The 27145-nt window shown below is 53.4% G+C and overlaps 1 protein-coding gene across 1 annotated transcript in view; it reads left to right on the top strand.

Moving 5' to 3' along the window:
- The window catches only part of ATP2B2 (ATPase plasma membrane Ca2+ transporting 2), a 156931-nt gene that overhangs the window by 35524 nt on the left and 94262 nt on the right, over positions 1 to 27145 (top strand). Inside the window, exon 2 of the mRNA XM_069560905.1 lies at positions 3198 to 3702. Coding sequence (XP_069417006.1) covers positions 3504 to 3702 — 199 coding nt within the window. The 5' untranslated portion in view covers positions 3198 to 3503. The remainder of the gene's footprint in view (positions 1 to 3197; positions 3703 to 27145) is intronic.

Below are 27145 nucleotides of genomic sequence, written 5' to 3'. Positions count from 1 at the left end.
GTGCCTGCTCCAGGGGCCAGGAGCTGCAGAGAGACCCACACACTGGGTCTTGGTGGGTTCTTACAGCAGCCAGTACGGCAGATGGGCCAACCTCACTAGGCAGATGAGCCCCAGAGAGGTTAGTGACTTCCCCAAAGTCACACAGCCCATCTTCCTGCAGGGGAAGTATATTCCCTACTCATATTAAGAGAAAAATCTTCCCTGATACCCTGGGCGCAATCACATCTTCCTGCTCTAGATATCCACAGCATCTGGGACTGACTTCCTGTTGTGGCAAACCCATCATGTTATAACAGGTCTTTTGATTGTCTCTCTTGCCCCTTGTCAGCTCCTAGAGGGCAGGACCCATGTCTGGATTATCCACTGCCTGGCACAAAGTAGGTGCCCACAGCACAGTCAATGAATGGATGATTGGATGGATGGATGGATGGATGGGAGGGTGGATGCGTAAATGGTTTAAGATCATTGTTCCTCTTCACACAACAGCCATTAAGATCACCAGTCGCCCATTAACTGATGCCTACTGTTGTCATCACAGATATAATCACTGCTAACAGTTCTCGTAGCTCCTGGTGTCAGAGATGTAATTATCGGTGCCTGTAAGCCACGCCGCAGGTAGCAAGAGGGCAGACAGAAAACAGCACCTCGGGGTTAGAGAGTCCCTTGTGGTTTGCGAAGCACTTGTGTTCACATATGGCACTTCATTTAAGCATCGTAAGTGCCCGGTGAGGGAGATACTTCCAGGGAAGGCAGCAATGCCTCCTGATTAAGAATATGTCTCTGGATCCGGATCTCCTGGGTTCAGCTCCCAGCTCTGCCACTCACTAACTCTGTGCGCTTGGATGCGTGACTTCACCTCTCTCGGTCTCGGTTTCCCTGTGTGTTCTAGGGAATAACAAGACTATCGCAAAATGCGCTTGTGTGGATTGGTGATTGTTCTGATCATTGGTGCTTACCATGTGCTTGTCTTGATTCTAAATATTCTGCATTAAATAATGCATTTAAGCCTCATAATACCTACGAGGTAGATACTATTACTCTGCCTGCTTTTTTTTTTTAAGATAATGAAACTGAAGTTAATTTGCCTCCCATTCTGCTGAGAGGTGGCAGAACTTGAAGCCAGAGGCTGTGTCTTTCAGAGCCCCTCCAGTTAACCTCTGCAGCATCTCTGCACATAGCCCTGCTTGGTCCTTGCCTCACCTGCTCCTCTCAGAGATGTACCATTGGGATCCAGACTCATGGGTTTTGGGGGCGGTGTGTGCTTGGGTGGCCGAGGACCCTGAGTGTTCCTGCAGGACTGTGGGTGGGAGCCCCAAGTACATGCTTTCTTTGGTGCCTCATGCCTCTGCTTAAGGCATCAGCGCCATTCTAAATTCTACTCCACGTGACACGGGTTGGCCCCAGTGTGAAAACCAGGCTTCCTACTGCATCACTGAGTGAAGGGCCCTCCTCTGAGGCATGACAGGCTTCTCCTGTGGCTCCAGCACCCCCTGCCCCAGGCTGGGAAGCCCTGTACCTGGAGTGGACATGCACTGGCTTTGAACATGGTTCATAATTAGTTTCCAGTAAACTGAGAGGGCACAAGGGGCCAGGGCAGACTGACTTCTTTTATAGACGAAGAAACTGAGCCTCGCAAAAGTGAAGGGACTCACCCAGGACCCCACAGCCAGGACTTGAGAGAGCTCGGGTTTGAACCCGGATTGCTGGGATTTAGAATCCTGTGTTACTCCTCCGCCATCAGTCTTGGTCTTCAGCGAGAAGGGAGGGAGCGCCCCCTAGTGGGAGGGGAAAGAGCAACGGGCTGGGAGTCGGGAGATCCAGGCCACCTCTGGCTCCCTCCACCTTTGCTCTATGTGTCCCTGGACAAGTTCTTTTCCCTTTCTGGGCTTCAGGTTCCTCCCTGGGAAAACGAGAGGAACCCTGAAGTTACCTCCAGCTCTAAAATCCTGTGCAACAGTAAAGGACCGTGAAGGAAAGAGAAGGGGCAGGGGAAGGGACGCGTTGGGGGTGGGGTTGGGGCCGGGGTGGGGGCCCGGTCCCATCCGCCTGCCCCCACCTCACCCTCATTGTCCTGGACCTCGGATGGCCAGCTGTCCATCCCTGCTGGGCGGGGCCAGTTCCCGTGCCAGGCCTGGCCGAGCTCAGCAGAGGCCCTTTGTCACCCAACGCTTGCCGGGGCCTTGGCCACCGGTGTTGGGTGTCTGGGTGGATTGGGTTCTCTCCTGGCAGCCTCACAGATGCCACACTCCTGCAAGCGTGGCCGAGCGGGCAGGGAGAAGCCGCCGGTGCTCAGCGCTCCCCGAGGGACGTGGCAGCCGCTGTCCGTGGTGCTGGACTGTGGGGCCCCCAGGTGAGGGTTCTGTGGAGCCCAGCTCGTGCTAACGGCCACAGTGACATCCTGTTGAATGTACGTGAGCTGGATCCTCTCACCAGGACACAAGGGCCTTGATCAGTGTGCTTGCGGACTGCAGGTGGAGGCGGGGGGCTTTCTTCCATCCCCATGCCTATGGGGAGAACAGAGCGTATCAGCAGACACAGGAGACCTGGAAGGGGGAAGCATCTGTGCTGGGGGGAGGAGCCTGGGAGCTGTGAACTTTAGGGGAGGGGGTTGTGCCCCGATTGTGTGGGCATGGCGTGTGTGTAAACAGGGTTGTGAGCACGGGTGTTTCTGAGGGGAGGAGGTGGGGCTGTTAAGATGGCGCCTGTAAATGTGACCACATATGACAGTGTGCGTGGTGGGCAGGGGTGTCCACCGGGGCGTGGGCGAAGGGGAGCCCTGTGTTGGGGAGTGTGTGTGGCTTCGGTTAGGCCCTAAAGTGGGCAGGTTGGGTGTTGCACCCTGAGCTGTGTGTCGAAGGCTGTGTGTATACTGGGGTTCATGTCATGAGGTCAGTGTGTGCACAGTGGGCCGTTGAGGGGGTAGAGTGTGTTATGAGGATGCATCAGGGTGTACCTGAGTGGGGGATAGCATGGAGTGCCCGGTGGGCATCAGTACGTTTGGGTTACAATGTGTGCTGGTGGGGTGTTATATGAACATCAGCAGCCGAGTGTGTGTACGTGTAGTGGGTGTTATTGGGGGTAGGGTGTGTGCGTGTGTGTGTGTGTGTGTGTATGGCGCCTGAGTACCTTCCTGAGCACCTGTCCCCTGAGGCCTCCGGCACCTGACCCTCATCATCTCTCTGTGCTTGTACCTGCAGGAGCCCCCACCCCTGACCATGTAGATGCCGGCTCCCGGAGGCAGCATGGGCCCCACTGAATGGAGACTCCTGGGTCTGCAGCCCTGAGCCCCTCCGGCCCCTGGACCTCGCCCCACGCCTGGGGACGCCCCTTGGAGCCCACCACCACTGTCGCCAGCCCACCTCGGCCGCCCCCTGGAGCTGGCCACCCGGAGCTACAGCCATCCAGTGAGGCTGTGCCAGGGACAGCCACGCGGAGCCATCGGCCGGCGGCCTCCTGTGCAGTGCTGACCCTTGGGCCCGCCCCGAGCGGGGACTGCGGCAGACATGGGTGACATGACCAACAGCGACTTTTACTCCAAAAACCAAAGAAACGAGTCGAGCCATGGGGGCGAGTTTGGGTGCACGATGGAGGAGCTGCGCTCCCTCATGGAGCTGCGGGGCACCGAGGCCGTGGTCAAGATCAAGGAAACCTACGGGGACACTGACGCCATCTGCCGACGCCTCAAAACCTCCCCTGTCGAAGGTAGGTGTGGGAGGCTCCCACGTGGGGTTTGGGTTCAGGGGTCAATGAGACCCTGGGCTCCCTGCTCCAGGCCCCAAGAGTCTCCGTATCCAGGCTTCAGCAGGGAACCAATGAGCCGATTCCAGCTCCCCGGCCCCCCGCCACTGGGCTTGGTCATGTCCGACTCTCACTTGTCCAGACTCTGACTGGGGATGCCTCAGTCTGGGGCAGCCATGAAGCTTCTAAGAGGACGGGTAGGCAGGAAGCTGGGCCATCGTGGGAAGGGTGACGGACGCCCGTGTGTGTCACACCTTGAGGATGGCGTGGGCCTTCTTGTGTCTGCATGTTAAGCTGCTTTAGTCGTGTGCAACTCCGTGGACTGTAGCCCGCCAGGCTCCTCTGTCCATGGGATTTCCCAGGCATGAGTACTGGAGCGGGTTGCCTTTTCCTTTTCCAGGGGATCTTCCCAACCCAGGGATCGAACCTGCATCTTGCATGTCTCCTGCATTGGCGAATGGGTTCTTTACCACTAGCGCCACCAGTGAGCAGGCCTGCGGTCTCCAGAGAGGGGAGGTTTCAGCCTCCTGGGGGCTCCCCTGGAGGGGACTGAGGCCAGGTTGTCTGCTGCAGGGCAGAGAGGAAAGACAGCAGCGTAGCCTGGGCACCAGAGCTCAGTGTGGGTCCCCTCCCCTCAGTCACCTTCCCCTCACCACGAGAGAGAAGCGTTTGCTACATACACCCCTCAGGCTCGGGTGTGAGGCACTCTGCCCTGGTGCTGCAGTTCTGCACAAAGAGGCTGCCTCAGTTTCTTCCTCTGGAAAATGGGGCTACTGCTTATCTCACAGTGCCTAGTGGAAGCCCGGGCATACACACAGTAGGTGCTCAGTGTGTGGCAGGCATTATTATTCTAAAGAGAGTGGATGACAGTCCCCCTCCAGGGATAGGCTACAGTCTGGGAGGCAGACAGTGTCTGAAATCTCACCCCTACTGACAGGTGACAAATATGAGGCCGGAGATCACTCCCATACCATCTCCCGACTCCAGCCCCCATGCCCTGGGCACTGCTGGGCACTAACCCTGAACGCACTCCCTACAGAGGCTGCCCGTGGGCCTTGCCACTCAGCTGGGGCCAGGCGGTCCCTCACTGTACTGGCACCCGTGTGCCCAGCGGTGCTGGGGTTCAGTGTCTCTCTTGGTCTGGGGCCCACCTCTCTCAGGTCAGGAGGAAAAGCTGAGTCCTTCTCAAGTTGGCTCCAATCGCTGAGTCCAGGCAGAAGTTTAGAAACATCTTTTTCTTCTTTGATGTTTGATTTGGTTTTGGCGGGGAGAGTGGAAATAGAGGAAGCATCCTTTCTTTGCTGTGTGACTCTAGCTCGGGGCTTGAGAGTGGGCTCGGCCTGGGGGGCTCCTGGCCCCGGGCTCCTGTGAACACCTACGCATGGCAGAACGGTCTGTGCTGTCCTCCACCAGCAGGTTGGCACAACTAGCCTGCTAGAAGACAGGGTTGTCCCAGTGGTCTTTGCCTTTTGAGTGGGACCAGGAGATTCTCTTGAGTCAGAAATTCTTAAGCGTCTCTGGACCCCCAGACTCTGCAGAAAACTGGATGGAAGCTATGGCCCCTCCCCTACCCAGAAAAACAGCCAATTGTGTGCAACAGTGTGGTCTACACTGCCAGCACATTTGCACAGGTCTTTAAAGCTGGGCCCTGGATCCCGGGGTAAGAAACCCACCCTCCCCTCCCAGCTGACAGGCTCTGGAACACTGAATGGCTCTCAGCCACGCTCCAGGGCTGGGTGCCAGCAGGTGCGTGCCTAAGGACAGGAGCCCCGTCCTGCTCCTCTCTGGACACCCAGCTCCCAACCTGGTGCCTGGTAGAGAAGGGTGGATAACTGTCCCTGACAACCCTGAGATGTGGCCACTGAGTCCCAAGTCCACAGAGAGCAGCTCTCAAGTGGCTGAGCAGCCACAACAGCAAATCCCAGACCTAGTGCAGCCAAGGGCCGCGGGGATCAGAGAAGTGAGGTGGGTGGACTTCCTGGAGAAGGCAGTATTTGAACTTGGCCATGGAGGAAAGAAAAGGGAAAGCACGTGGCGTGGCACAGAGCAGCATTTGTTAGATGGAGTTCCCCAGACCGCTGGTGCGCTGCGGGAAGTGAGGCATTCTGTGGAAAGAGAAAAAAGGAGACTGTTTTCTCATCTGTAAAATGGAAGCGATGACGACTATAGCTCTGCCACCTGTCATTTGTATGCCTTTGAGACTTTCATCTGACCTCGCCAGACCTTGGTTTCCTAATATTTCGTGAGCATCAAGTGAGATGTCTGATGGTTGAAAGGTCCCTGAGGAAGAGGAAAGCCCATAGTGGGATTAACCAGAACCCCTGCTGCATTGCTGCCCTGAGGGATCTCCCAGGTTGCAGACAGAGCTGGGAGAGGTTTGAGGAAGGACCAACAAGTGTCATGCTGCCCTTGGACTTGGACTTGGACGACTGGGCTTCAAATCCCAGCCGGGCCGTTTGACAGCTGTGTGTTTCCAGGCAAGTTCCTCAGCCTCTCTGTGCCTTAGTTTTCTCATCTGAACCTCATAGGGCTGTGATGAGGACAAAGTGAAATAGTTTAACACAGCATCTACCAGGCACAAGGACAGCGCTGTGTGTTAGGGTTCAGCCCCAGCGACTGAACGCCTCCATTCCCCATCAGTTACACAGATTTTGAACACCGAGTGAGGTCGGGCACACGAGTGAGGCCCAGCGTGTGCGTCCTTCTCAGCCAGCATCAGCTCTTGTTGTTTCCAGTGTGACCATCACTCCTTTGGAAGAAGTAGCGGTGATTTCCAGAAAGGCTGGAATCCGATTCTTCCGGGACCCTGGCCCGCGTCCCAGCTGGCACTACACCCGTGTTCCCAGGCCCTTCTGCATCCTTATCACCCACCTTCCTGCATGCAGGTGATGTCCCCCATTTCACAGATGGGAAGCAAGAGGGCTGAAAGTCACCACCACGGCTCACAGCAGAGCAGACTTTGAACACAACTGTGTGAGGCTCCACGCCCAGCCATGCCCTCAGCCCCGAGCCATGCGCGCGTAGCCTGGGAACAATCCGGCAAAGGTGCCCTCTGTCTGCCAGGGGGAGCTGCCAGGGCGCTTTCCTTCTTCTCTTTCCCCTGCAGGCTTTGTCCTGCCCTGGTTGGCCCTCTTCTGACTCAGAGCAACTCTTGGCCTCCCGCCCCAGCCCGTGGCTCCATATCCCTGTGATCCGGGGCTGTCCTGGCTCCAGACAGAGGCCCAGGTGGGCCATTCCCGACCCCCTCTGCCCTCATCTGCTGACGTCAGCAGGGAGTGGCTTCTGAGTCACAGTCTGGGAAAGGGCCCCAGTGCTCCCATCAATCCAGCTACTTTCAGGCAAAAAGATTGCTAAGGGTGATTGAGGGGGTTTGAAACCAGAGAGGTCAGCTCCCACCAGGGCACCACCTGCTGCCCACCCTGACCACGAGCCCAGCACCCACAGCCTGGCAATACTGGATATTTCACTGGGCCACCGAGCACCCCTGCTCGCCTCTCCCGCTGTGGGTCCTCTTCCATCCTGGTGGTGCCCCTCCCTTGGTGCCCTCCACTGTCCCCCTCCTTCCACACCCATCCAGCCTAGGGCAGTAGAGCCCCTGATGCCCAGGTTTGACTCCTGACTGGCTTTCTCTGAGAGACACTGGGAGAGCTCAGTGAATCCTCTCTGAGCCTCAGTTGTCATGTCTGTGAAATGGGCATAATAACACTACCTTCCTTATAGAATGTGTGAGAATTAAATCAGATCACCTATCTGAAGGGCTTGGCACTGTTTGTGGCAGCCCCTAGACACAAAATGATGATCATTGTCACTGTTATTATCATCCCCAAATAGTCTCTGTTTTAAAAAACAGCATGCTCTGACCCCATCATGAGATGGTGCCCAACATAGTCAACGTGCTATCAGAGGAGGCTTCCCAGAGGAGGTGGCTTCGAATTATCCATAAAGATGGGCAGTGGGTATTGGGGTGGTGTGAGTCCTGGGGTGCAGGAGCTGTTTCTCATTCTCCGCTGTGTCCCCAGCACCTGCTCCCGCACTTGGAGGGTCAAAACTATGGGCAGCATGAAGGGAAGGAGGAAATGGCAGTGGACGCTCTGTGTCCCTCTCTGTGGGGCGTGGAAGGCCGCAGACTGGGGACAGGACGTCCCTGAGGGGACACTCGGCTTCAGTCCACAGAGCCCCGCGCGGCAGTGCCCTGTCCCCGAGCCGCATATTTCATGGCGGGGGAGAAAGGGGACCGAGGAGACCGGGCAGCCTCGGGGTGCGCTGGGAACCGGATCCGGTGGGGTGCTGTGAGATGGAACCTCCGGTTAATTTTGTATGAATCCTGCGGCCCTGCCTGAGTCGGGGAAAGACAGGCTGAGAGAAGGACAGGAGGGCAGACAGTTAGGGATGGGGCCCCACATGGACTGAACACGGTGATGGACAAGATGCCCCTCGGACCCGCCAGGGCCCACATCGCCCATGGGGCCGCCGCCCGCTGGGCTCGGGGGAGAGCATGAAGGCAGCGAGGGGGGGTCTCCTGTTTGCCACCGTGAAACTCTGTCTCCCCAGGGACCCCAGGGGAGCTGAGGCGGACCCAGATGCAGCAGTGGCCCAGGCAGACACAGAATCCACTCAGGGAATTCACAGCCTGGCCAGAGAGAAAGGGGAACATCTCCCTGCCCCTACCCCCTAACAGCTCTTCACTCCCCCACCCCCACCCCCGGTCTTCACACAAAGCTGCCCCGGGCTCTGTCAGCCGCAAGGCTTGGAGGAGCAGAGCTCCAGAGTATTGAAGAGGCTGAGGAAATGTAACCACTTCTGAATACCTCCAGGGGCAGAGGAGGGGCCCGCATGACACCCTGGGAGGTGTTCTGGCCTCACTGCTATCTCTCAGCAGGTCGTGACTTCAGGGAAGATCTTTAGACTCTCCAGACCTCAGTTTTCGCACCTGTAAAATGGGACTGTGCTACTTCCTCTCCCACCATTTGGAGACAGTGAGTTGGAAGTACTGTGAAGGTTTTCTACCAAAGAAATCATCATCTTTCAGTATTTACTGAGCATTTCTATCTATTAGGATTCTATTTGGGGCTTTCCCAGTGGCTCAGCCGTGAAAGAAGCCACCTGCAATGCGCAGGAGACCCAGGTTCGATCCCTATGTTGGGAAGATCCCCTGGAGGAGGGAATGGCAACCCACTCCCCTATCCTTGCCTGGAGAATCCCACAGACAGAGGATTCTATTTGATAGAACTGTGTCTCAAACTGGCTTATGCAAAAAAAGGATTTTTTTCTGGCTTGTGCAGCTGAGAAGTCCAGGGATTGTCCCGGCCTCAGGCATGGGTGGATCCAGGGCCTCTGATGCTGAGAAGGGCTTGTTCATCCCTCTCCTGCTGTCTTCCGCCTCCACTGTCCTCTGTGTTGGCTTCCTTCTCAGACAGGCCCTCACCCCATGAGGGCTCCAGCAGCCAAAATCACCTCTTTCTCAGGCACACACCCCCCCTCCCCGACCCCCGCCGCCACCGCTCCATGAGATATCAGAACAGACTCCTTCGAGGGCCACCTGGAGCCACTCCGGAACCAGTCCCTGTGGCTGGAGGTGGGAATAGTCTGATTGGTCAGACCTGGTCACATGCTCACCCCAGGAGGGTGCACTCCTACTGTGTGCAGGGGAGGTGTAGAGGAATAGCAGGCATGCTCCACGCCCTGGAGGGTGGGGAGAACAGACAGACTCCAGGAGGCAGCTAAGGAGTGGAGGCAGGATTGGGAGCGCCAACTGGGGTGTGGTCGCAGCCAAACCGCACACAGCAGTGGAAGCTGGTGGAAGCTGGCTGCACCCAGGCTGGGGGGCGGGGGTCTCCGGCCAGTGTCCCAGAAGTGAAGGGGCTGACTCAGTGTCATGGCAGGTCCCAGCTCCATTTTCGTCCAGCTGCGGAACATTGTGACAGGAGATAATAACAGGGCCTCTTTCACGGGGTTGCTGGGAGGATCAGAGCATTGTTGTGCAATTGCTGAGTTGTGTCCGACTCTTTGCGACCGCATGGACTGCAGCATGCCAGGCCTCCCTATCCTTCACTGTCTCCCAGAGTCTACTCAGACTCATGTCCGTTGAGTCAGTGATGCCATCCAGCCACCTCATCCTCGGCCGCCCCCTTCTGCTTTTGCCTCCAGTCCTTCCCAGCATCAGGGTAAAGTGTGCCAAGTGCCGAGTGCCTGGCACACGGCAGGTGTGATCTCAGCGTCAGCCTGGGGCTCTGAGTGACTTTAAGGGAGAGGTCGGGTTCACATGGGTAGAGAAGAGAGAGGCAGCTTTTCTGGGCAGGTAAGGGACCTAAGCAACATGTGAGTCTGTGGATTTCCAAAAATGAGCCCTGTATTTGACTTGCAATGCTTCGACCCCCTCCCCTCACTCCCAGCACCATCAGGAAAAACAAATCCCCTCGAAGCACGGTTTTCCATGAAAGTCCGATGAGTCACCTGTAGACGCCTTCCGGAATGCCGCCCGCACATCCTTCTGAATCATCAATGAGATAAACCCACGTATTTATTGATTGATACGTGGTGCTCTCTGTCTTCCCAAGCTGGGGCAGCAGAGTCGATGCTGGACAGACAGTTGTTCAGGCCCAGGGGAGGCCAGGAGAGAGCAGAACAGTTAGGGAAGGGGCCTGACCTGTCACCCATGGGGGCTCCTGGCTGGGCTGGTGAATGGAGGGGTGGGGGGGTGTGAGGGGGCGGGTTTCCAGGAACTGCATGTTCTTTGACCTTGACCAATACCGCTTGGCCTGGCCGGTGCTCCATAATCAGGCAAAGAGAAGGGGCATGGAGGACACGGGGTAGGGGCAGCATTTCAGGTGGGCCTCCCATCAGGCAGGCCCACCATCCAAAAAGCCTGTGTCCCTAGGCCAGCCAGTGGCTGTAATTTACTGGATGCAGACTTATCAGGGCCAATCCTTCTTATTTGGGCTTCCCAGCAGCCCTGTGTGCAGGAAACCACAGCGTACAGAGGAAGGTGGTCCTGGTTTGTACTCTGAAGGCACCTTTGGCTTACAGAATGAATGTGCCCTAAACACTGAGCGCCTACTCTGTGCTCAGAAAAGAAAAGGAAGGGGAAGAGCTCCCCCTGGGGGGCCCTTGAGCCAGGGCCAAAGTTTTCCCGTCTGTAAATGGTGTGATAAGAACAGCCACCTTCCAGAACCAATGGATACAGGTATTATTCAAGACTGTCCAATTGTTACCCCGCATCTGTCATGCTGAGCAGAGGTGGAAGCTAACACACAGTCGTGCATTGAAGAGATGTGTGCTGTGCACCTACCAGGTGCCAGCTTGGGCCACGTGGCTCCTCTGGGTTCTGGCTGCTGCTTGGGCAGTGTCTGTATCACATGGCTGAAGACAGGTGGGCGGGGCCGGGATGGGGCAGCCTTCCATTCCCTATTGGTGCCGGGTCTGGGATGGAGGAGCCCCTTCCTGACCTCCTGCTCCAGAGCTGCCCAAGGATTTCCTGGAAACGGAGGTGCAGAGCTGGGTTGTTAATCCCCCTGCCTTGAAGACTCTTCCAGTCTAGCTGTGATGGAACTGCCAGCTGAGATTCCAGGTACAGCTGGGATTCCAGGTACAGCTGTGATTCCAGGTATAGCTGTGGTCATGGGTACAGCTGTGGTTTTAGTTCCAGCTGAGATTCCAGGTGCAGCTGTGATACAGCTGTGATTCCAGGCATAGCTGTGGTCATGGGTACAGCTGTGGTTCTAGTTCCAGCTGTGATTCCAGGTCCAGCTGTGATACAGCTGTGATTCCAGGTACAGTTGTAGTCCCAGGTACAGCGGTGATTCCAGGTTCAACTGAGGTCCCAGGTATAGCTGTGGTTCCAGTTCCAGCTGTGGTTCCAGTTCCAGCTGTGATTTCAGGTACAGTTGTAGTCCCAGGTACAGCTGTGATTCCAGGTAAAGCTGTGGTCCCAAGTATAGCTGTGATTCCACTTCTAAATGTGACTCCAGTTCCAGCTGTGAATCAAGGTACAGCTGTGATTCTCGGTTCAGCTGAGGTCCCACGTACAGCTGTGGTTCCAGTTCCAACTGTAATCCCAGGTCCAGCTGTGACACATGGTTCAGCTGTGGCCCCAGAGACTCCTTAACGCGTATTGAGCACTCACAGAGGGCCAGCCCGTCTGTTGAGGCTTCCTGACACTATATTTGTTAATCCTTTCAAACCCAGGTGAAGCAGGAACTATTTGTATCCCCAGCTTTCCAAAGAGAAAATTGGGGCTCAGGGCCCCACCGCTAGCAAGGGGCCCAGCCAAGATGGGTGCCCAGACAGGCTGGCACCTGAATGTACCCAGGTAGCCCCCTTTATCTTTTGTCTGCTGTTGAGAATAACTCTACGGCAACAACTCTTTGGACAAAGGCGGGGGCGATCCCTGCCCGGCTGGAGATGAGTGAGGAGAGGCGTCCTTTGAACTGGGTCTCCTCCCAGGCAGGGCTGGGGGGAGCGGAGCACTCAGTGACCAGAGAGGGAGCACGTTCTCAGTGAGAGGCGCTGCTTGAGCCAAGGGCCAGGACATGCCCAGGGAGAGGTGAGGGGCCCATTGCGGCTGGGACCTAGCCTGTGTCTCAGTGGGAGAGGACTCCAGTCTGTGGGCTCATGCTGTGTGTGCAGCCCGTCAGCCTGCTGGTCGTGGTTTCGTCTGTCTGTGCTGTGCTGTCCACGTGAGTGTGAGGTGGGCCATGAGCTCCATGAGAGAAGCCTGAGAACCCCTCCTCTCCAGGGGCCTGGGGAGCCAAAGGCTCGCTAAGGGCAGGGGGACTGAGGTTTGGCTGAGATGGTTCTCGCACTGATTTCCCTGGGGTCCCATGGAGGTGTCCCAGGGGACAGGTAGATGCTGAGTGGCTGGGACACTTCCAGCCCCACTGTGTTCCAGAGAAGCTTCTCCTTTTTTTAAAATCTGTTTTGCATTGTGAAGCATCTAGTAAGTTTTCTTTTTAAAAAAGGGGGAGGGAACTTTTTAAAAAGAAAAGAAAAAATTTTGAAAACCTCTAATATTATAGAAAGATACTAAACTGTAGTATCTTAAAGCCTGGGTGGGAGCTCTGGTTCTATAAATTCTCAGTGCCTTGGTTGTTACATCTGTTAAGTCGAGTGGGTAATCTCCAGCCCCCGGAATCCATACTGGTCTCTGGACTGAATGAGAAAATGCACAGAGAGAGCCTGGCCCACAGTGGGACCTCGGAAGGTTCATCTTGCACCCGCCCCGCTGACCACAGTCTGGGCTCCTGTGTGTAGCCCACCCACCTGTGTAAGAAGACTCACGGGGCTGGAAAGCCTGGAGTAGGGGCCAACCTCACTCTGGCCCCTGTTGCCTGAGACAAGCAATTGACAAAGCCCCAGTGCCAATGAAGAGAGCAAGTCTAGGGGTCTCAGGCTCTTCCAGGTCCTTGGGACCACCACCTACCCCCAGTGGTGCAGACGTCACACTGGCCAAAGGCTGAGCAGCTCAGAGCCAGTCCTCAGATCCCTCTTCCTTTGACAGACTGTAACAGCACATCCTTAGGGTGTGACTGAGGCCCACCACAGCCCTGGGGGGGCAGCGCCCTTGGCCCTGCACCAAGCCCTCACCCAGCGTCTCCACCAGGCATTCTCAGAGTCCTGCTCACACTGGCTCCCAAAGGTCCGTGGGCGGTCCTGGGCAGTCTACCTCTGGCTTCAGAAGCCCAGAGCCCTGGACACCAGGTTCTGGTTACTTTGCCTTCCTGAGCCCCAGTTTCCTCGTCTTTCCAGTGGACTGAGGGACGAGAGATGCTGCTCAGCAACCACAGGCTGGACTATCTTAGCGTTAGGGCACTGTCAGTTGCCCACCCGGCCTGGGTCCCACAAAACTCAAGAGGTCTAAGGCCACCTGTCCCTCTAGGCCTGCCTGTCACAGGAGAGGCCTCATGGGGCAGGTGAGTTACTTACACAGCCTCTCCTTTACCCGCACAATGATTATCTTACTCCTCCTGGCACAGTGCAGGCCCTGCTGTGGTTTCAGATCCGTAGTTATTTATAGTCAGTGGAAATTAGGGCCTCCACCGATGGTTCTCTCATACCCACTTGCCAGCATCAGCCTCCACCCCACAGGGAGGCCCCTTACAAATTTCTGTGGTCCCAGAAAATGTTCCAAGGGACCGTTTCTGAGCAGAGAAGATTCTGCTCATTCTCTAGGATAGCTTTGGACAAGACGCCAGAGAACTGAGAAGCAGAAGTGAACCCTTCCAGCCGGGGGGGGGGGCGGGGGGGGGGCGATCTTGGAGGGCTGCATGGAGGAGGTGGTATTTGAGCAAGACGATGAGGGGTAGGCAAGGTGTGCAGTGGAGAAGGGCACTCCATGTGGAGGGAAAAGTGTGGACCGAGGCACAGAGGCAGAGAAGAAGGCTATGTAAAAGGAAGAGCCAGTTACTCCGTTTGGGTTGGGGCTTAGCGGAGGGAACCGCAGCAGCAGCGACTAATGAAGAGGAGCAGAGCAGTGTCGATGCTTAGACATTCCTCCAAGAGCTTCGCACGCGCCGTCACCTCATTTGATCCTCCCAGCAACCCTACAGAGTAGGCACTAGTAGTAGTCCCATTTTCATAAGACACTGAAGCACAGAGACATCAAATCACTTGCCCATGGTCACGCAGCTAATGAATGGAGGGACCCAAAGCAGCCATCAGAGTCAAGCCCAGGCAGGCAATTCCAGAGTCCGTGCCAGGACTCCAAATATTCAGCCGCAACCTCTGTGCTTAAATGAAGAGGCAGGAGGGAGTCCCTGATGGTCCTCAAGCAGAGGAACAGTGCAGCTGGGACAGCTGGCAGCCGTGGGTTTGGGGTGGATGGGGAGATACCCCATGAAATAAAGCCAGCGGGGAGGGAGGGAAAGGCATCCGAAAGAGAGGTGACGGCTGGACTCGGCCGGGAGTGGTGACAGAGAGGAGGGCCCAGCCTGCGCTAGACAGTCAAGGGCGAGAGAGGGTCTTACAGACTCGCTTTTCAAGACAGAGCTGGCCGCTTGTGGTGGAGATGGGCCAGCAAGGAAAGGAACAGGCTGTGGTGAAATGAGAGGTTTCTGCGGGGCCCTGAGGGATGGGACGGCAGGCCTGGAGGTGGAGCAGCTAGATGACAAAGATGCCTACAGAGAAGCCTGGGACTACAGAGACGTCTGGGACTCTGCTAAGAAGTCCCAAACCTGCATGGGGGAGGGAGGCAGAGGTCTGGGCCTGTGCTGTTCACCGCTGTATTCTAGTGCCTGGAGCAGTGCTGGGCATAGACTACACTCCATGAGCATGCAGGGATGAACTCACCTGGGGCACTCATCAAGTGCAGCTCCAGCTGGTAAGGGAGCAGGCAACCAGCAAAGCAGGAGGAGTCAGGGAGGTAGGAGGAGAGAGTCACCTGCCGACAGGGTGTGGTCAAGGTGTCTGACACTGGACAGGCAATCAGACATAAGAGCTGCCAGGAGGGGTCCGAAGAGGACACTGAAGGAGTAACAGGCCCGGGGACAGGCTGCTTCCTGAGCTCTCGGGAAACCTCTGCTGGACAAAACAGCAGGATGGTGTGTTCCCTGGGGCTGCCCCCACACACACCAGCTCAACCGGGTCAGGGTGGTTGGGACAAGAGCCGGAGGGACTCAGACTCTTGGGGACCACAGGTCTGGAGTGGCTCTCAGGGGCCATTTCATCCAGCAATCCCAGAATGCACTGAGGCCCAGGAGGGAAGGGACCTGCCCAGGACCAGGGCATCCCTGCACGCGGCAGACGTACCTCTTCCCCGCCCCCTGCCTCGTGCAGGCTCCCCACCTCCCCACGCAACCTCGGCGCTCATCCACCCCCGCCCTGCTGCATGGATGTGCCCATTTCCAGGGTCTGCCATAACCAAGGACCACAAACTGAGTGGCTTAAACAACAGAAGCCTTTCTGGAGGCTGGAAGTCTCTGAACTGGTTCCTTCTGAGGCCTGTGAGGGGAGGATCTGTCCCAGGTCTCTCTCCTTCACTTTGTCAGTGAAGAAGATATGACAGTTGTAAATATCTATGCACCCAACATAAGAGAGCCTCAGTCCATAAGGCGAACGGTAGCAGACATAGAAGGGGATGTTGACAGTAACACAGTAAGAGTGGGGGACTTGAACATCCCACTTCCGCCAGCGGACAGATCGTCCAGGTAGAAAATTAATAAGGAAGCGCAAGCTTTAAATGACACAGTAGACCAGTCGGGCCTAGTTGATATTTACCTTGTAGGTGGCCATCCTCTCCGTATCCTCACACCATCTTCCTTCTGTGTGTATGTGTCTCTGACTGCAGATTTCCTCCACGTAAGGACACAGGTCATCCTCGAATAGGGCCCACCCTCAAGTCCTCATCCTAACTTAGCAACTGCTCACCTCGGTGGTGGCTCTATATAGTCACATCCTGAGTTTTCAGGCCTTATGACTTCAGCATATGGACTAGGGCAGGGGCATAATCCACCCAGAACATTCTCACTTGAGACAATCCTTTCTGTGCTTGAAGCCCCAGTTTCTCTCCTGTAAAGTGAGGATACACAGGGGGACAGATGAGGACTGTGGCGCGAGCTGGCGAGCTCTCTTCCGTGTGGATGTATGCGTCTCCCAGCGCCCATCACAGCGGGCGTTAGGAAGCAGTGATGCAGCCCCTGCGTTAAGCAGCGGGCGTCCTGGGTCTGATCCCAGCTGTGCCACTTACTTCCTCGCTGTGTTGTGCCAAGCAAATGACTTCACCTCTCAGAACCTGTTTACTCATCTGTGAAATAGTACTTGTTCGTGATCCGCGGTAAGGAATAAATGAGCTGGTGTAAGAACTCACAGCTCAGTACAGGAAGCCTGCAGGGAACGGAAACTGCCGTTACTCTTATTACTATCATCACTATCATCATCATTATTTACATATTATAGGTTTAAGATGCTGAGGCACAGAGAGGGAAAGATCTTGCCCCAAACTCACACAGCCTCTGGCACAAAACCAAGTGAGAACTCTGTTCTCCTGACCCAAAGTCCCAGTGTTTTTTTTTTTTTTCTTCTTAACTGTTTCCCTGTGTGATGTTAAGTAATTCCTAAATGCCTAACATTAGGAGAGCAATTAAGCCGCCTTCAGCTTCTCCACGTGCCTGATGGAACATCGTGGGAAATTGTTGTTGCAAAGAACATGAAGCAGCGTGTATGGGGCTCGGGATGCGGTGCAGTGTGAAAAAGCAGTGTTCAGCGTGGTGCGTGGCAGTAACTCCATAGAAACAGACGGGAGGCAAGTGCCAGTGTGGGGTTATGGGTAAGATTCAGGGTGACGGTTTTTCTCTCCACTTGTCCTTCTGCGTTGGTGGGGACGTTGTCCTAAGGCGGGTCAGCTAAGGCGCATTGGTGATGAGCAACAGGAGCAGTGGGGCAGATCCGAGGGAAGAATGGGCATGATCCCCCCAGGTCAGACCAGAGGCTGGAAAACCGAGCTCAGTTTTCCAGAGGGAAATTGGGATGGCGGGGCTGGGTGGCAGGACTGACAGAATAGATGCCCCTTGGGGGCACGCAGGATGGGAGAAAGCCACTCTGCTGTTTCGGGTCCTTGTGTTGCTCCCGATTTCAGGCAGCGCCGGGCTGGTGAATGTTGAGCACACAGCTCTCTGGGTGGGTAGGGAGTCCTCGTTTGTGGCGTATGCTGATTTCCGTGGCGTAAGTGTTCCTACAGCGTCTCTAACACGACGGCATGAAGTGTGAGATGGGGGGACGATGCACAGCCCACACCACTATATGGCGTTTCTGGCAGGTAGACTCGGTGCCCTCCAGTGAACAGAGCATAGTGACAGGCAGTGAAATAGTTAGGAAGGGACAAGCATGGGCCCCTTGTTCCCTTTTTAAATATAATTTATAGAAATTGTAAGTCTGTATCATTTAATTCTCATGACGGCTGCATCTAACAACCAGCTCACAAAAATGCCTGAATACTTAGCAACAGGGTCTCACAAGAAGATGTGAGCTGATTCCACTGCATTGCTGACCCCAGGTCCAAGAAGAGAGCATGTGAATGGCCTGGCCTGGTCACATGCCCACCTTAGGCCAGGAAGTGGGGGCGTCTTGATGGACAGCCACCAAGACTCCTTTCAGTGGGGGTGAAATAACTTCCCAGAAGGAAAGAAGAATGTCATCAGATGGCCAGGACCCAGCACCTGCTTTTGTTTTGCTTTTGATAAATTTATGTTGTTTGTTTGTTTTTCATCTTATGATATCTTCCCATTCCTACTTTTTAAATGTCATCATTGCTTAAAGTCCCAGAGTCTTAAAAGAGAAAGTGAAAATGCTAGTCACTCGTGTCTGACTCTTGTGACCTGTGGATTGTAGCCCACCAGCCTTCTCCATCCATGTGATTTCCCAGGCGAGAATACCGGAGTGGGCTCCCATTCCCTTCTCCAAGCGATCCTCCCAACCCAGGGATCGAACCTGTGTCTCCTACATTGAAAGCAGATTCTTTACCATCTGAGCACCAGGGAAACCCTTTAAAGAGAATCCGGGGCTTAATTCTGAGAGCAGTGAATGAAAACCCCTGTATAGGGGCTTAAAACAGTTACACCATGTACACCCTGCCCCAGCTGGCCCCTACCTTCTTCAGGGAGGGAGGGAAATGAACTCAACTCCCTGTCACCCTGCTGAGCCCGCCATAGAGATTCTCCCAAGAGGACAGACATCCCAGTGGGAGAGTATCTCAGGGCAGAGTCTCCCCAAGCAGCCCGGCAGGTAAAAGAGGCTGCATGGGGCCCCTCAGGAGTCTGAAGTGGCTGCCTATGAATTGCTTGCCAAGATTGGCTAAGGGTGAGTTCTGGTAGGACTCCAGCTCTCTGGAGTTTTCTGATCCCCTACTCCTTGGAAGAAAAGTTATGACCAACCTAGATAGCGTATTCAAAAGCAGAGACATTACTTTGCCAACAAAGGTCCATCTAGTCAAGGCTATGGTTTTTCCAGTGGTCATGTATGGATGTGAGAGTTGGACTGTGAAGAAAGCTGAGTGCCAAAGAACTGATGCTTTTGAACTGTGGTGTTGGAGAAGACTCTTGAGAGTCCCTTGGACTGCAAGGAGATCCAACCAGTCCATCCTACAGGAGATCAGCCTTTGGTGTTCTTTGGAGGGAATGATGCTGAAGCTGAAACTCCAGTACTTTGGCCACCTCATGTGAAGAGTTGACTCATTGGAAAAGACCCTGATGCTGGGAGCGATTGGGGGCAGGAGGAGAAGGGGACGACACAGGATGAGATGGCTGGATGGCATCACTGACTCAATGGACATGAGTTTGAGTGAACTCCGGGAGTTGGTGATGGACAGGGAGGCCTGGTATGCTGCGTTTCATGGGATCTCAGAGTCGGACACAACTGAGCAACTGAGCTGAACTGACTGATGTCCATCTCTGGCTTTCCAGGTGGCTCACTGGTAAAGAATCTGCCTGCCAATGCAGAGACACAGGAGACGAGGGTTTGATCCCTGGTTTGGGAAGATCCCCTGTAGGAGGAAATGACAACCCATTCCAATATTCTTACTTGGGAAATCCTATGGACTGAGGAGCCTGGCGGGCTCCGGTCCTTGGGGTTACAAACAGTCAGACACAGTTTAGCGACTAACAAACAGCAGTGTGGTTGCTTTACAATGTTGCATTAGTTTCTACTGTCCTGCAAAGTAAATCCACTACACATACATATATCCTCTCATTTTGGGATTTCCTTCCTGTTTGGGTCAATGCAGAGCACTGAGTAGGGCTCCCTACTGTATACAGTAGGGAATACCGCATACAGAGCTGTGCAGTAGGTTCTCATTAGTTATCTAGACTTTTGGATTTGGTGCTTCCTGAGAACAAGGGCAGTCTCATGTGCCTCTGAAAAGTTAGCATCTAACAAGGATTCTACATAAATGAAAATATGAGTGATGATGATATGTGTGGGCATGCTGAGGGCTCCCTAGTCCACTTGCCCCAAACAGAACCCACAGCCCGCTCAGCTTAGGACCTAGGGGGACGGGACTGGCCCAAGAGGGGCTGCGATCTAACAGAGACACACACCCTGCTGCCCCCTTGCCAGCCTCAAGGACGTGTGAGCTGGCATGAAGCCGCCAGCATCCTCTTGAAGTCCTGGGAGATCTAATTACCCAGACAAGGAGAACGTGTCGAGTGAGTGAACGCCGGGGTTTGGAATAATCCATTTTCTGACTGCCGCAGTTAATATGAGGCCAGGCTGCAAAACTGTCCCTCTGATGTTCTGACAACGGGCTCCGGGGAAAGCTGGCTGTTTGATCTGGAACTGCCAGCTTCTCTGTCTCCCCCAGAGGTTTCCTAAATTGTCCGAACAATTACCATCTTGGGGAGCCAGCCGTGTTTCCGGCCTCGGCACAGTAGCAAAGAAAATGCAGCCGCCATGTGGGAGGCTGATGGAGACCACCCATGGGGCTGCAGTGAGTCCCAGCTCCAAGGTTTAATTCTGAGCAGTGGAGAGTGGTTGGGGGAGACTTGCAATTTATGTATGGTATCTCTTTTCAGTGTTATCCCGGTTTCACAGAGGAAGACACTGAGACACAGTGTCAAGGCCAAGGTCACTCACCAACAGGTTGCAGAAGTAACATCTGAACCCAAGCCAGCCTGGCCCAAGTCCCCACTCTCCAGTGTGTTCTAGATGCCGGCAAATCTTAGATGTTATTTCCTCTCCCTGTTTTGTGTATTTAAATTTCAGAGTCCTTCATGACAGGTCTTGAAGTTTTGTCCCTGAAAAGTGCACGGAATGATGATTTCATGCTAGTGTGTTTCTTGGTTAATGGGTATCTTTACCTTCTGCTGTAAATATCTAAGAAAGAATTGCCTCCAGTAAATGCAGGGCCAAGCATACAGGGTTTAAGGGTGTCGGCCAACTCCTTTTGTAGAAAAGCCTAAAGTGAAACAAAAGGCAAGAAGGTCCCAAGCACCTACTAAGTGCCAGGCCCTGGAACCGTTCTTTCATTAGGTCATCGATTCCTGCAGTAGATGGTCCTTGAGCCCCTGTCATGGGCTAGACATAGCTCTGGGCCCCGGGGATAGATACAGCCGTGAACGGAATAAAGAATGTCACCGCTCTTATGGGGCTTGTGTTTGAGTGTGGGTGGCAAGAAAAAAGCTAAGAAAACGGAGAAATAATTGAGACTGTCTATTGTCATTACGGCTCTGGGGGAAATAAGCAAGGGCCGGGGAGAAAGAACGAACCAGTCATTCGAGGTCCTGAGATCAGGAGGCGCAGAGGACCTATAGAATGAGAGGGAGCCTGTGCCGTGGAATGGGGGGGAGGCGTGGACAAAGGCTTGGAGGCGGGGCCTGAGGGGAAGTCAGCAGGGGCTGGACGACCGGGGGGCACCAGGAGAACTGTGGGGTCTCCTCCCTAGTGGGGTGGATGCTGGAGAGCTGAGAACAGGCGAGGGATGTAGTGTGTTATCTCATGCATTCTCACCACGCCCTGCAGAGCAGGGATGAAATCTGAACTCCAGCAGGTGAGGAGATACCAGGGCACTGGCTGGGTATGGCTCAGCCAGTGAGGAGGTGACAGGGCCACTTTTTGAACCTGGACCTGGGTGAGGATCTCGGTATCACCCAGCCAACCAGGGGTCAGCATGGCTGGAAGCCCAGCCCCCGTCTCCTAGCAGGGTACTCCATCCCCCAGAGGTCTTGCTGCTTTGTTCTGTTCCTTATGGCTTTGTTGCTGAGCCTCAGGCTGAACAGAACTTAATGATGTGTGATTTGAGGGTTCATCCGGAACATTTTGTTTCTCCATATAATTGCGAGCCGAGGTAGAGATGTGTGTTGCTGGTTGCTAGGCAACCAGGTGTGACCCAGTGAGTGCTGGGGGTGATGATTCTTCCCAGACAGAGGTGGCAGGTCCACCTACCTGCCCCTTTCTGCAGCCCCCCCTAAATCCAGACCCTCTCAGCCAAGCAAGTGAACCCCTGGGACTCAATGATGAGGGGGACGGAATGCAAAGTGTAAACAGGAGAGGGTGATGATTCCAAACATTGAATGGGTTCAGGCCTAAAGGAAAACTAAAGTGGAGGACCTATCCCAATGTGCAGGAAGGGCCCTTTATGACCGTAATAATAGCCCTTACTCTTACTGTGTACCAACCCTGTTCTAAGCACATTAGTGTAGTCTTGTTCACTCGGCTGTGTCTGACTCTTTGTGACCCCGTGGACTGTAGCCCACTGGGCTCCTCTGTCCATGGAGTTCTCCAGGCAAGAATACTGGAGTGCATTGCCAGTCCCTTCTCCGTTCTTGCCATTCTTCCTTCTCTGAGCATGTTGTTGCTGCTGTTCAGCCGCTCAGTCGTGGCCGACTCTTTGTGACCCCGTGGACTGCAGCACGCCAGGCCTCCCTGTCCATCACCAGCTCCCAGAGCTTGCTCAAACTCACGTCCATCCAGCCATCTCATCCTCTGTCGTCCCCTTCTCCTCCTGCCTTCAGTCTTCCTCAGCATCAGGATCTTTCTAATGAGTCGGCTCTTTGCATCAGGTGGCCAAAGTATCGGAGCCTCAGCTTCAACATCAGTCCTTCCAATGAATGTTCAGGATTGATTTCCTTTAGGATTGACTGGTTTGATCTCCTTGCAGTTCAATGGAGTCTTAAGAGTCTTCTCCAAAACCACAGTTCAAAACTATAATACTTTGGCGCTCAGCCTTCTTTATGGTCCAATTCTCACATCCATACATGACCACTGGAAAAACCATAGCTTTGACTAGATGGACCTTTGTTGGCAAAGTAATGTCTCTGCTTTTTAATATGCTGTCTAGGTTTGTTATAGCTTTTCTTCCAAGGAGCGAGCATCTTTTGATTTCATGGCTGCGGTCACCATCTGCAGTGATTTTGGAACACAAGAAAATAAAGTCTCTCACTGTTTCCATTGTTTCCCCATCTATTTGCCAAGAAGTCATGGGACCAGATGCCATGATCTTAGTTTTTAGAATGTTGAGTTTTAAGCCAGCTTTTTCACTCTCCTCTTTTCACTTTCATTAAGAGGCTCTTTAGTTCCTCTTTGCTTTCTGCCATGAGGGTGTGTCATCTGCATATCTGAGGTTATGGATATTTCTCCCGGCAATCTTGATTCCAGCTTGTGCTTTATCCAGCTTGGCATCTCACATGATGTGCTCTGCATAGAACTTAAATAACCAGAGTGGCAATATACAACCTTGACATAAGCGCATTAACAAGTATCAACTCATTGTATCTTCACAGCAAGCCTAGGAGGGAGGTACTGTAAAATTCCCATTTTTGAGACAGGAAAACTGAAGCACCTGGGGGTTATGGCCAACCTGTAAGTGGCAGAACCCCTTCATGGATCAGTGCAAAGAGATGACTTGTTGGAAAAGACCCTGATGCTGGGAAAGATTGAAGGCTAGAGGAGAAGAGGGCGGCAGAGGATAAGATGTTTAGATAGCATCACCAACTCAATGGCAAACTCCGGGAGATAGTGAAGGACAGAGGAGCCTGGCATGCTGCATCCGTGGGGTCGCAAAGAGTCGGACATGACTTCGCATGACTCAACAACAACAAATAGTGGCAGAAGCAGGTGGTCTGGCCCCAAGTCCAGCACCAAAACAAATGGGTGGACCTGAGACCTGATTGGGGGTCAGCAAGGAGAAATGGAACAAGGAGAGATTTACTCAAAACCTGGAGTTGAATCAATTCAGTTCTTATCATGGCCCTACTGTGCACTGGACACTTTGTCTTATACAGAAATGAGGTGAAGAACTGGAGGAAGGGAGTGGAGGAGCCATCGGACTGTTTACTAGGGCGTGGTGGCTGCTGTGAGAGAAGAGAAAGATGCTGGGAGAGGATGGTGTTGAGGCAGACCCCAGAAGAAAGGAGACAGACCCAGACCTGGAAAAGGAACCAAAGTTGGAAGGAGAGGCATTTCAGGTGGTATTTTATCACCTGGGATTAGAATGAATTTTTTAGACATCTGTCTCCACCCCAGACTGCAAGCTCCTCAAAGCAAGAATAACATGCGTTAAGGGAATTAATAACCTGGGAGGGATTGTGAATTTCACATACCTTGGACTGGACTTACTTCTCATAGGAAAGCAGGACTGTATCAGCACCTGCAGAATTTGAAGTGGAGGGGAAGGGTTTATTTCCGTGTCCTTAGGAGACAGTACATATCTGCCATTTTGGATGCAGCAGTCGTGAAATGTTTATTTAACAAATATGTGAACAGAGAAGAAAAGGGAATCAAAGAATGAATGGGTTAGTGAGTGAGAGAAAGGGATTGGTTTTAACTGTTGAAGAGGGGATATTAGACACTGTTGAGCATTTAGAGCCAGTGCTCTTCCCAAAGTGGGGACATACGGATCTGAGGGGCACTTAGGAGAGATCAGAGCATCATTCACTGTGAGTCAGAGGATGACAGTTCGGGAAGGGAGATCCACTAAGCAGCCATTGCAGGGACAGCCAAATGAGAGATGTGAGGACCCCAAACTCAGATGAAGATCTCAGGCCTGAAGAAGAAAGGTCAGATCCAGGAAATCCCAGGGCGGCTGGCCAGTATGGTCAGAAGGGGGAATAGATTTCAAGGAAATGAAGAGCTTGGTCTTAGATCTCCCAAGTTGCAGATGCATTAATAAATAAGACACCCAGGTGTGGCTACCTTGTGGGCCTCTTGACATCCTGAGCCAGGGGTTGAAAGAGAAAGAGGACAGGACAGCAAATTCCTGAGACACAAGCCCCCACTTCCAGACCCAAATCTGGGACAGACATCACTAATCAATCCCGATACAGACTCTTCAAACTCAACTCCAGGTAGCCCTTGCTAATAAGTCACAGTTGACTTGCAAGATGAAATTAATTTGTGGCTCCTGTCCGAGAGGCGGCAAGGATAGCCCTCAGATTTGACTGTTCTCTGAAAGCCCAATTAGAAGAGGGAAAGGGGTAACGAGGGAGCAGTGAGGCCTGAAAGTTAAGGTCAGATATAAGCCACCCGAGGTCTAGGTAAGAATCATGACATTTTCCCTCTGTAAGAAAGACTTTGAAGGCTTACAGAGTTTAAACACTTAAACGCTCGAAGAGGTTTTTGTTTTTAAGGAACTTTGTTTTGTTTTGTTTTGTTTTGTATTTAGTTATTTTTAATTGATTGATGATTGCATTGCAAAATTGGTTTGATTTCTTCCACACATCAATTATAAATTAGCCATAGGTGTCCCCTATGTCGCCTCCCCCTTGAACACCCCTCCCACCCCGCTAGGCTGTTACAGTGCCCCGGTCTGAGTTCCCTGAGTCACACAGCAGATTTCCGTTGACGATCTATTTTGCATATGGTAGCGTGTATGCTTCCTCGGTACTCTCTCCATTCCTCTCACCCTCCCCTTCCTCTCCCCGCCCTCATCCATAAACCTGTTCTCTATGTCTGTATCTCCACTGCTGCCTGCAAATAGGCTCATCAGTACCACCTTTCCAGATTCCACATGCATGCATTAATATACGATATTTGTCTTCCTCTTTCTGACCTAGCTCAGTCTGTAATATACGATATTTGTCTTCCTCTTTCTGACCTAGCCCAGTCTGTATAGCAGGCTCTGGCTTTACCTACCCCACTAGAATTGACTCCGGTGCGTCCCTTTTATGGCTGAGTGGCGCTGCCTTGTATACGTGTGCCATAGTTCCTTCATCCGTCCGTCTGTCGATGGGCATCTGGGTTGCTTCCATGTCCTCGCTGCTGTAACTAGAACTGCAGCTAATGATGGGTCTTCTTCAGTTTGGGCTTCCTCACAGTGTATGCCTAGAAGTGGGATTGCTGGGTTGAATGGTGGTTTTGCAAAGAGTCAGACATGGCTGGGCAACTGAACAGCAACATTTTATTATTGTTTCTAGTTTTCTAAAGAATCTCCATGCCCTCTTCCATAGTGGTTGTATCGATTTACATCCCCACCATCAGTGCAGGAGGGTTCTTTTCTCCCCTTCCTCTCCAGAACTTGTTGTTTGCAGATTTTTTAATGATGACCATTCTGACCAGTGTGACGCGATGTCTCACTGAAGTTTGATTTGCATTTCTCTAATAATGAGCGATATTGAGCATCTTTTCATGTGTTTATTAGCCATCTGTATTAAAGGAACTCTTTTTTTCTAAGCATAATCACCCAGCTATTGGGCTTCCCAGGTGGTGCTAGTGGTAAAGAACCCGCCTGCCAATGCAGGGGACTTAAGAGACATGGGTTCGATCCCTGGGTTGGGAAGATCTCCTGAACGAGGGCATGGCAACCCACTCCAGTAGTCTTACCTGAAGAATCCCATGGACAGAGGAGCTTAGCAGGCTATAGTCCTTGGGTCACAGAGTTGGATATGATTGAAACAACTTAGCATGCATGCACACACCCAGCTATTATTATTCATTTGTCCCAAGTAGTGAAAATGCATCCATTCTTATGAAGAATAATATTCTGAAGGTACAGTTTGACAACTTTCCTGAGAAGCCTGACTAGTCTCAACTGACTTCAGTTTTATTGTTTGGTAAATGTCCTAAGGAACATAGTTTTCTCCTACTGTGGACTCGGTAGCCTGCCAGCCTTTCATGCCACGCCTGTTTCATGAGCACCTACTATGTGTTGGGCTCTATTCGCGGTAACAGGACAGTCTTCACCATGGAGCTCCCAGCAATTTAGGGCAAGAGCCAGCCTCAGAGCCGGCTATGGTCTCACCATTGACCAGCCCTGGGGACCCTTCCTCTTTCACAGCCAGCTTGACAGCTAGAAAAAGAGTGTGTTCTGTCATCTTGCAAGAAAGCTTTGTAGTCAGCCTGCCAGCATGCCTGGTCCTGACCTGGCCGGAGCAGGGGCATGGCTGGTCAGCAAAGCAACTTCCCCTTCTCCCCCAGACGAGGGTGGACTCATCCCCCAGCAGCACGGGCACGGCAGGGCTGGCCAAGGACCTGGCCGCCCTCAAACATCACAGGAATGAGGTTCCCAAAAGCAGACACGAGTGACTTCTCCCGGGCTTAAGGTTAGCACAACTGCAGAAAGGCTTGCTGAAGGAAGCACACAGTCCCAAAACAACACACTCCTAAATAAGAACACACTTCAGAGAGATCATGGCGCATGTCTGGAGAGAAACTTCACTGGGTTTTGCCAGGAATCAGTAAATGGTGTGACGATCACCACGGCTGCTCCAGTTGGAGTCACTGAGTGTGTTTTCACAGCTGTCCCCATGCTCTCAGTATTAGCTTGAGCCTTGGTCAGCCCTGCATGGGCTTTCCTAGTAGCTCAGACGGTAAAGAATCTGCCTGCAATGCGGGAGACCCAGGTTCAATCCCTGGGTCAGGAAGGTCCTCTGGAGAAGGGAATGGCTACCCACTCCAGTATTCTTGCCTGGAGAATCCCATGGACAGAGGAGCCTGACGGGCCACAATCCATGGGATCGCAAAGTCAGACAAAACCGAGCAACTAACACTT

Source organism: Ovis canadensis, chromosome 19 (genome assembly GCF_042477335.2).
Source record: "Ovis canadensis isolate MfBH-ARS-UI-01 breed Bighorn chromosome 19, ARS-UI_OviCan_v2, whole genome shotgun sequence".
Taxonomy (NCBI): Eukaryota; Metazoa; Chordata; class Mammalia; order Artiodactyla; family Bovidae; genus Ovis; species Ovis canadensis.
Note: the sequence above shows the minus strand (reverse complement) of the source record. Positions and strands in the feature narration are given on the sequence as shown.